This window comes from Pyrus communis, chromosome 15 (assembly GCF_041283825.1).
Source record: "Pyrus communis isolate YQ-2024b chromosome 15, ASM4128382v1, whole genome shotgun sequence".
NCBI lineage: Eukaryota > Viridiplantae > Streptophyta > Magnoliopsida > Rosales > Rosaceae > Pyrus > Pyrus communis.
The window spans coordinates 17593062-17603764 of NC_142579.1; the positions used below are offsets into that span (position 1 = coordinate 17593062).

The 10703-nt window shown below is 36.1% G+C and overlaps 1 protein-coding gene across 1 annotated transcript; it reads right to left on the reverse strand.

Moving 5' to 3' along the window:
• Window positions 1-996: 996 nt before the first annotated feature.
• On the reverse strand, window positions 997-5928 carry LOC137739579 (cyclin-dependent kinase C-1). The gene is made up of 12 exons (XM_068479204.2): window positions 5724-5928; window positions 5076-5157; window positions 4783-4873; window positions 4606-4695; window positions 4361-4470; window positions 4203-4275; window positions 3990-4110; window positions 3775-3892; window positions 2936-3075; window positions 2777-2834; window positions 2247-2317; window positions 997-1840 (listed from the first exon to the last, which is right to left on the reverse strand). Exons 1-12 carry the CDS (start codon window positions 5831-5833, stop codon window positions 1318-1320), a joined length of 1587 nt encoding a protein of 528 aa, XP_068335305.2. The 5' UTR covers window positions 5834-5928; the 3' UTR covers window positions 997-1317.
• Window positions 5929-10703: the final 4775 nt, after the last annotated feature.

Below are 10703 nucleotides of genomic sequence, written 5' to 3' on the forward strand. Positions count from 1 at the left end.
ATAAATGGGCATATATTGTGGGAAATAATTGTCAATATAAATGTATCTGAGCAGGTTTTTTCAGGTAATTAAAGGTCGTACCAAATTAGAGATCACAATTTTTAAATAGTGATTTTTGTACATTCGGGTTTTACCTCCGGACACCCATTACTTATTTAGAAAAAGACTTTTATATCCGTATATAAAATTACCATAAAGGGCTTAGTGAACTTTTAAGGAAAACAATTATTTCCTTTGGACACCAATAAGGTTTGGAAACAAACCACGACGTAACCGCGACTTAATTTGGATCTAGCTCTGGTGTTGATTTGAGATATTCGCGATCAGATAGGGAAGGCAGAATGGGTGCAAAAAAAAAAAATCAAAACTGTGTGTCCAGAGAAAAATAAATTAATAAAAAGTAAAAGAAGGGTATTCTTGGAAGTGTGGTAAATTTTTTTGGCTGTCCGAAGAAATGTGAGTAAATTGGACGTCTAGAGAAACAAATGTGTCAAGAGACGAAACTTGGGTGTACAAAGTATCACTCTTTTATATAATAGTTTTGAGCTTTTGAATCAAATGATCTAATTTCTACCCGTTATTGTTAAAATGATTAGTTTTTAGTATACCATGATATCTCATTGATGCATAGTCTATATATGATAAATAAAATACAATTGCGATTTGATTTTAGATCATTTTAACCAAAAGCCCAAGAATTTTTCACCTCCGATCGAGTGGCCACTCATTGGACAATGCCACTCTTCTAACATTCTTTATGCTATACATCCAAACTTGGAGAGACTGTTCCTAGTGTCGGGAATTGAAGCGGCACTTCACATGTCATAATACAAATAGAGAAAATGATGAACTTTTTCGTGTCCCCCAACTTGTATTATGACGCAAGGAATGACCGCTTAGATACCACGGACTCAGAAAAATTCCTCCAAAAGCTGATCCAAGTTTCAAGAGTGCAAAACTAGATTGTCATAACAATGAAAGAAACGTAACCAGAAAGAAAACAAAGGAAATCGAGCATCTTATTACTTGGGGAACTTATACAAAAGCAATGCATGCACAAACTAGTTTGAACCATCAGGTTGGGTCCTATAACGGCAAACATGTCGGCAGGGTTAGGGTCTACAGTTCTGTTTAACGTTTCATGAAAAACGTTAGGACCATGTGCAGGAACAAAAACGACTCCCAAAAGAATGTACAGCCAGATTTTGTTTCTGCGACTTTTAACCCTACTGATTTTCCTAACACGACCGCGATTCCATAACTATCTTTGTTGCATTGGTATAACCTCCTAATTCCATGCATTAGTTCCAACTGTCACTACTTCCGACCATACTGTTGATTTCGTGTACTCACACCTCTATCAGCAGCAGGAACTCCATATTGACTGTTTTGGGAATGGTTTGGAGGGCCAATTCCATAACCAGCAGGGGCTCCTCTTGTGCTAGGACAACTCGTTCCACTCCCAGCATATGGTGGAGCATGTCCTTGCGTTGGATATGGTCTGCCACTGTAACCTCCAGCTTGATCTCCACGATTCATATGGTAAGGCCCACTCTGGTTTCCACTGGGAGGATACCTGCTTGGGCCTCCAGGAGGACCGTGCGGCTTTCCATAGTGGTGGTGGCTAGGTCCAGCAGATAATGGGGGCTGGCTATCAGTCATCGGATGATGGGACCCGTGCCGTTGTGGAGGAGCTTGCGCGGTATGTTGAATGGGAGGTGGGCAATCATTCTTATGAGAATGCTGTGACTTTGATCTCTTTGATACGTCTTCAGTTTGCTGCTGCTGCTGCTTCCTTTTCTTTGTTTGGAATTCATGTGATGATTCATACTGAGGCAGGCTGTACAATGAAAAGACAAGTACAGGTTAACAAAATATATAAATACGAAGAGAAACCTGGAATCATAGGCATTCCAAAAGACCTAAACGACGACAACTCAAATTCCCACAATGATGGGTCCAATGCTATGCCGCCACTTTCAGATAAAGGGACACGTATTAGACTAGTAGGTGACTAAACCTGGTTAGCGATGCACAATTGATGAGCAAGAATCGCTAAATGGGGTAAGTTTTGTAAGTCAATGAAACGAGGAGCAAAATACAAATTGTCATCCTGGGTAGGCACAACACAACTGGGTTTTTATCACCATCAGTGGGGAACTGTTTGTGGGACGGACAACTATTGAATGTGCCAAGTGATTCAATAAACTCAAACGGAGTACAGACAATTTAAAATAGCAAAACACCTCTTTGGATCACAGGGTAAAGGGTCAGCCCAGAAATAATCAGCATTCAGTGCTTGCTTCGCAGTCCATCTCTACATAGGAGACAATAGATAAGAAGAAAAATTATTGAAGCACCCAAAATTTAAACCCTATACTACAGAAGTGTGTGGAAAATTTCTCAATCTACATTATCAAATTCATTCCTCCACAGTAGCAGCAAATGTGGCCAAAATGCTTGATTTTCAGTTAGCGATGATCCATAACGTTGGTCAGTATACAATTATATTACTTTCCTTGAAGCCTCCTGATAATGTGCATTATATGATTAATCATAATCTTCAAACAAATATTCAGCTCAACTATTTGTTTGAGCCAGTATATATTTGAATTCAGGTTTCCATACCAAAATATGGTAGCAAATGAATCATGCTAGTATGGCTGATCTACTAAAAAAACATAGCAAAACAGAAACTCCTCCGATTCTAGAACAAATTTAGACTCAGGTATACTAGAAAAATAATTATGACAAGCATGTCCAATTTAAGCGGTACCTGATTTGGATCAAGAGTTAATAAGTGCTCCAGTAAATCCAAAGCATGAAAGTCAAAACTGAAATGGACATAGAAAACTAATGAGCAAACAGAATCAAATAGCTTATGACATTAATATTCAATCATAGTACTTACAAAACTCATCAATTGTTTACTTACTGTCCGAAAATTTCCCCAACACATCGTTTCATGGTTTTTGTTGGCTTGAGATTATTATACCAAGGAAGTTTTGAAACATCTGGCCAGTTGATCTCATCAGGTGATCCACAAAGCTCGAATATCTTGTTCAGTTGGTCAGGCTACAATAAATATGAATAAAACATATATCACAAAACTTAGCCTTGTGAAATTGTTTGTCCATGTCCCCAGATCTATGCGACTCACAAATTTATACATACCAGTGCACAGAATCATAACTTCAAAATGATGAGCCAAAAAAACATGCTTTACTATGAACACAAGGTCGTCACACCAAGGCACACAAATGTTTCCATTCCCTAGTCATGTATGTCTTTTATACTTTATAAAACCACCAAATTGAGAAAAAATAAAAATAAAAATAAAAAACAAATTATCTTGATTCTTGAACCAACCGCATCAAAGTTAGACACATCAAAACAATTAAACATAAAAAATAAAAAAACAAAAGTCCTGGTACAGCCTCTAATAGGGCACAGCAAGAACTTTTACACCTTAGAATGAAACAAGTTGGAAGAAAACTCCACCGAACACTTCCTTCAAACACATGCTCCTCAACAGATATTTGATTTTACTGTGCATATTTCCAAAAAGGCATTGAGATCTTAATCTTAGATTGCGGAAAAACAGTGCATATCTTTCAATAACATATAGTGTAACTAAATCTGAAGCAATCTATAGCTAATTGAATTAAGACCTCGCAGTTTCACAATATTAGCCAAAATGTAATGCAAAATGTGGTAAAATCATCAATTCTAAAACCAATTATCAGGGTAGAGAAGAATGACTGGCTAACTAACTTCATTTCTTCCTTGTAAAATTGGCTTTCCATGCAGGAGTTCAGCAAAGATGCAACCAACAGACCACATATCAACAGCTGGACCATACTTTGTGGCTCCAAGCAGCAACTCCGGGGGCCTGCTCCAATCATATCACTGACCAAACATCAGGCATACTCCTTAAATGAATCAATGCTTTAGCAACACAAAATGGTAATTATGAAGGAAATGTTTACCTATACCACAAAGTAATGACACGATTTGTAAGATTTCCCTCATGGTTACTACAATAATACTTTGCAAGCCCAAAGTCTGCTAGCTTCAACTTCCCCTCATTATCTATCAAAAGATTAGAACCTGCAAGAATAGGCATTATTCTGATATAGCTCCTGGTGCAACATATTAACAATTCTCTCCGACAAAGGAGATGATATAACTTGTTAATTAACCTTTGATGTCACGGTGAAGTACTTTATTAACATGACAGTAATGGAGCCCAGTCAATAACTGCTTCATATAACACTGAAGAATACAAGGTGAGAGAACTGTTAGTAACTTGATGTTACAGAATCTTCTCTCATCCAATATTCTAAAAAATATCTAATACCTTTATTTGGGGAACAGTAAATGTCTGTCCAGAACGAACAGTAAGGCCTGTCAGATCATGATCCATGTACTCAAAAACCATATAGATGCCACCCTTGGACTTACTACTATCTGTAATCGAAAAAACAAATGTTAGAATAACCACCTCAGACAAAAAATTGATACAAAGTGACACTCTCTGAAATCACATACACAGTGATGTAACACGCACAACTGACTAGGATTTCATGCAACAGATTTGTGTACCTTGATTCTCTTGCTTATCCCTTTCAGGACCTTGATTCTCTTGCTCATCCCTTTCACGACCCTGATTCCTCAGCTCATCCCTTTCAGGACCTATGAGCAAAACATAACCAATATAAATGTTACAAATGCATAAAATGGTGATGTGAGATAAAACATGAACGATAAAAACAAAAGTACCTGCAGAAGTTACAATCTCTTTCAGCTTAACAACATTTTCATGATGAAGCTTCTTCAGAATTTTAATTTCCCGGATTGCAGTAATAGGGAACTAGATAAACAAAGCAAAAGTTCCGCAAGTTATTATAAGATGTGAAATAAGTGCGATCCACAATGTGTGTGTATTTACGTAACGGAGTAAGCTTGGGTGTGTGTGTGCACTGTGCACGTGCGTGTACTTCAATACCCGTAGTTTCACATAATCCAAACCAATTTCTGACTTATTAACACATGGTAAATGGAAAGAACAATACCCCTTCTTTTTCATTATCCATGCGTATTTTTTTCAAGGCAACTATTTCCCCAGTTCTGGTTTCTCTGGCCGTGAACACTTGACTGCAAAAGAACAATCATGCAGGAGATGAAAACGTAGCTTGATTAATTCATAATTAAGAAAAATCCACACAAGTATTTGCACTTCATGATGTAAAAGCATATTTGCTTTTGCTTCAGATTAGACATATTTGTTTGAAAAAAATAAAAATAAAACATTAGACATAATTTCCACACTGTTGGACTTCTGTTTACATCACCATTGTTGTCTTAAAGAAACTAATAATCTCCACTTTTAATCAATTTTATTATTTAAAGATCGAGATTAACTACATTTTTACTTTTTCTTCCCATGCTAATAATTATACAAACTATTATCAGAAAATACTAACGACAACAACAAGGAGGCCAAATCCTCACAACCAAGAACACAAGATTAAAACCTAATTATAGCAATCATGATTTCACAATTTTACACAACATATTTCGAATTTGTCGATTAACAGATAAATTTTCAAATAAACATGAATTATTTACATACTTAAGTTCCTAATTAGTACAAGGGCAATCATCGTTCATGATTAAATTTAAGGGAGGAGAGAGAGCGGGAGAGAGAGAAAGAGACAGACCCATAAGTGCCTTCGCCAATGTGCTCGAGTTTCTTAAAGCAGTCGACGCTTCGAGAACCCAACGAAGTTAACGGTTCCGTGTTTATCTGCCCAGGTGCCGCTGCAGCCATCGCTCGCCCCAGTTTCCAATGGCTGCCGAGACTTTCAGTCCAGAGAGATACAGCTATTTCCCTCTCGACCCTTGAGAAAGAATATTATTTTGGTTTTAGAGTGAGAATTATTGTCAGAATTTTAAAAATCTTATTTTACATTTCAAACATTTTTCTATATTCAGAAAGAAAAATACACTTATGAGAAGTATAGAATGAGATTTTTGAACTGCTAATAACACTTCCCTTAGTGTAAATTATGGCAATGATACTTTAATTTTAACTCAATTAAAGCAATGGTTCATTAACTAAAAATCTATTATCATTAGTCTCTCAATTCATCAAAACGTGCAACTATAATCTCTCAACTAAACATACATTATCATTTGTTCCTCAACTTTAATCTAACTACAAAAATGATTCCTCAACTTTAACCTAATTGGAGTAATGGTTCCTTAATTTTAATCCAATTGTAGCAATGGTTCGTCTAACTTATCTTATTTTGACAAAATTCTGGTGAAGTTGTTGAAAATGACCATAGTTACACTTCTTGATGAGTTGATGTATCTCAATTATAGCAATGGTCATTCCAGCATAACTTATTTTGACAAAATTTTGACGAAATTGACAAAAATAAACATAACTACACATTTTGATGTGTTGAGGGACCCATTGTTGTGAATTTTTAATTGACGGACCATTCCTTTAATTTTACTAAAATTGAGGAACCATTTCTACAATTTACTCTTTGGTTTATAGGAAAGAGAAAGGCAACATATTCGGTTTTTTTTTTATTTGGTTCCCTTCAGTACATTAAATTTTTGGGAATTTTAACGAAAGCTCCCGGTACTGTTCACTTTAAAGAAAAACCACATTTTTACACTAAAAAGTCAATCATTATACTATTTATTTTACCCTTTATTTTGTCTTTATCGTTAAAACTCAAAGTTTTTAAGCTATTTTCATTAGTTTTCCTTAAATTTTTAGGAAAACTAATGAAAAGAGTTTGACAACTTTGAGTTTTAACGATAAGGACAAAAAAAATGATAAAGTGAATAGGAGCAAGTTTGACTTTTTAATATAAAAATATAATTTTTTATTAAAATGATCCATAAATTTTTTTTTTACTTTTATTCATGAATGATGTAAGTACAGGAGACTTTGACCTGGTTTGGTACTGAGATGATTATGAAAAAAGCTGCTATCAAAAAAAGCTGAGAGCTGTTTTTGTGTTTGGTAAACACTCAGCTTCAACTTTTTTTCACAGTTTTGGATGAAAAAAAAAGCCAAAAACAAGAAGCTGCAAAACCTAGCTTTGAAAAACCGGCTTTTTTCACATCTGTTTTACATAAAAGTTTACCAAACACTCTAATACTGCTTTTTTTTTTTTTCAAAAGCACTTTTACAAAAAAAGTTTACCAAACACTCTGCTGATTTATTTCACAGCTGCTTATTCTCACAGCACAGCAGAAGCAGCTTTTTTTCAAAATACAGCAATACCAAACCAGCCCTTTGATTGTTAAGATAAATTACATAATGAGTATCACAGATGCTACTCAACTAAAATTATTTGATGAATCCTTCAACGGAAGGGGGATCAAAAGACACCTATTTTGTGACACACATTTTGTGACGTTCATTTTGAATTTTTTTTTATATTTTCAATACATCATTTATACATGATTTATGCAAAAAAATTAAATAGAGCCAAAATTATTAAAACATTAATTTATAATAAAAAAAATGAACAAATACGATTTTATAGAAAGAAAGACTATCAATTAATTCAATGGTCATATAATTTCAAAGTTTTGTGATTTTTATAGACGCGAACTTTGAGGAAAAATCTAAAAGATTCACAGGTAATCCTTAAAATATTTTGTTACGGAGTAGGTCCTACAAAACATTTGTGAAAATGTGTGTCAAAAACGAATGTATGTGAAATATTAGCTAAATCAGAAATATTTAAGACAACTAATTGAGTTTAAAGAAATTAATGAATACTTTGTTATATAAAAAAAAACAATGAAATTTTATCTTGATAATTACACAGGCAAATGGTTTGAGACTGAATTGAATTTTTGTAAGGATGATATGAATTGAGACTTACAACATAGATGGTTCAGATCATTGAAGTTCGATATGGATTATCCCCACACCTAATCTCCATTTTTTGAAAAAATGGGGATCCCTTTGCATTAAAGACGTGTATGTATATGGAAAAACTTTTGAAATGTCATATAAACTTGTTCATATTTTTCAATTTTTCATACAAACTAAAAATTTAAGCAATTTGACATACTAACTTTACAAAATCATTAATTTGTCATCTCATTCTAACTCCGTTAAGTTTTTAAGTCACGTGCCTCACACATGACTTGTGTTCATAGTTATTTAGGTCATTTTAACATCCCTTCACAAGTTTTTTACTTTTCTTTAGTACAAACACTTAAATTTTTTTACTTTTCTTTAGCGCATATGCATCTACAACTCCATTTATAGCACAAAGCGTCAACTTGTTTCTCATTTATAGAGCTCGTATGGAATTATGTCTTCGTGACATGCTTAAATGCAAACTACCACTTGTGTATCATTACATATTTGGAATAACTAGAAGAGAGTGCATTGCATGATCATTTCATTGCTATCATATCAAAAATATTGTTCTATTGCCTAAGAACCCTACAATTGTTTGTCGAATACAACTTAATAAAAGGGAAGTAAGGTATTAAAATGACCGAAATAACCCTAAACACAAGTCATGTGCGAGGCACATGACCTATATTTAGATGAAAAACTTAACGGAGTTAGGGAGAGATGACAAATGAATGATTTCAAAAAATTGGTATGACAAATTGCTTAAAATTTTAGTTTATATTTGTTGATCCTAAAAACTACCAAGCCTACGTGGTGCATAAGCCGAGTAACTAATGAGCTAACTACGTCATTCGCTTATATGCGGGGCGTGCCAACTCGTCGGCCGAGTTCGGTCGGGGTGTAAAACATGTTGATGTGGCGTTAGGCGCGCTGCTGACTTCTTGACCTTGCGACTGTGGCCAAGGAAGGAACACATCTCGACTTTCGAGTTCTAGAGCTTGAAGACAAAGCTCTTATTTCAAATTCGGCTTTCAATGTGCCAAATGTAATAACTTGATAACACCTCACTTTCCTGAGAAGGCTGATGAGGTCGCCTCTACCAACAAGGACTCTGGGACTTGGATAAATAACCAGTCGGTCTCAAAGCAGTGTTGTTTATCCAAACTGAAGGTGTTCCCCAATCGACTAATTTTACGGCTCCAGTGCTGTCTATCCAAATTGAAGTTGTCGCTGGTTGCCTTCACAGTGCTGTTTATCCAAACTAAAGATGTGTTGGTGGAAGAATAGGGAGAAGGATAAAATCTCAAAGGTTGTTGAGAAACTTTGTGCAGGGCAATTTGTGTGTTGAATTGGAGAGGCTTGAATAATGCACTCCCTTTTCTATTTATAGTAGCCAACCCCCTCATGGCCAAGCTACAATCGTATTCGGATTAGAACTCCTCAACCTAATCTAATTAGGTCTCGGCCAATCCTGACTCTAATAGGACTCTGGACCAAGCTTTTAAACAAACCAGATTCATCACATAATTCTCAGCATCCTTAACCTTACGACTCCTTGTTGCATTAGGTTTTGAATGCTTCGCTCTTATCTAAACCAATTCCATTCGCAGCAGGATTCAGCCAACCTTAACTGGATGGCCCACAGGAAAATTCTAGATAAATGTCATTGGGCCGAGAATAATCCTAGGCTCAACCCAAAATAATATTTTGGGCCCAAACATTGCCCCCTCGCTTCTGAGGTGTTCGACTTGCAAGTCATAGCCAAGCCTCAACCTTGAAGAAGCAAAATAATCCCTTAGCACATTCCTAATAAACCCAAAAACCTCGAATGCTCCAACCACCTAGGCGCATTTATCGAGCACGATTGCACAATCCCTTAAACATGTTAGATTATTTTCCACGTGGCAGTTTCTCAACTTACTTTTCCGTCTTTAATAATGACATTTGAAGCGTGCAAACATTGAAACGTCCATTCGCCATAAACCTCGTCGTCATACACAAACGTGCATCCTCAATCCGCGAGCTTTTTGGTCTCTTCATTTGGACTCTTTGGATATCAGTCATGATTACAAAACTCTCCGGTCGATTTTACCCTTTATTCTTTTAATACTAAACTATTGATCTTCCTCCTAAATGCCTATAAATACTCAGCTCAGTTTCATTTGGATTTTTACGCTTGAAAAACCTCCAAACACGCTTGTTATTTACTTTTAACCCAGAAAAGAAACCAAACTTCGAAACCCAAAAACCTTCAAACCTTCATCAATGGCTGACAACACCTTTATCACCAACCTTGTCGAGGAATGCAACAAGTGCAAGGACTTTATCGACTGAAACACCATCAAGTCCTTTCAATCTGAGGGTGATTCGAGCGCCCTCCACCAAACTCTGGGACCACTTTTCAAGGATAATGTCCTAGAGTCAATTACTAACATGCTGAAGGCCCACTGCCTTGAACCCTTTTTCCAAGGGTATGACTGGTCAAAGTGGGGAGTCGGCCAAGGAGCTTAGCCATCGACCATCGCAGCTTGGGTCACTTGCATGAAGCCACACTTCGACGATGAATGGAAAACCCTTGGAATTTTTGACACCATCAAGCTTTCGACCCATGAAATTATCATAGATCGGGAATTTCTGATAGCCACCCTCAGCTTCTGGTGCTTAGCCACCAACACAATGGTCATTCCCCTCGGCCTCATCGACCCAACTGTGTTAGATGTTACGGCCATACTTAGCACCTCCCCTTCTAGTCTCCTAGTCGACGTTATTATCTCACGATACAAATTCGACCTCG

Coding starts and splice junctions, on each gene's coding strand:
- LOC137739579 (XM_068479204.2), bottom strand. CDS start 5,833: ATGGCTGCAGCGGCACCTGGGCAGATAAACACGGAACCGTTAACTTCG. Junction 2,835..2,935: donor GTTGGGGAAATTTTCGGACA/GTAAGTAAACAA, acceptor TGTCCATTTCAG/TTTTGACTTTCATGCTTTGG. Junction 2,318..2,776: donor TAACTCTTGATCCAAATCAG/GTACCGCTTAAA, acceptor TCTCCTATGTAG/AGATGGACTGCGAAGCAAGC.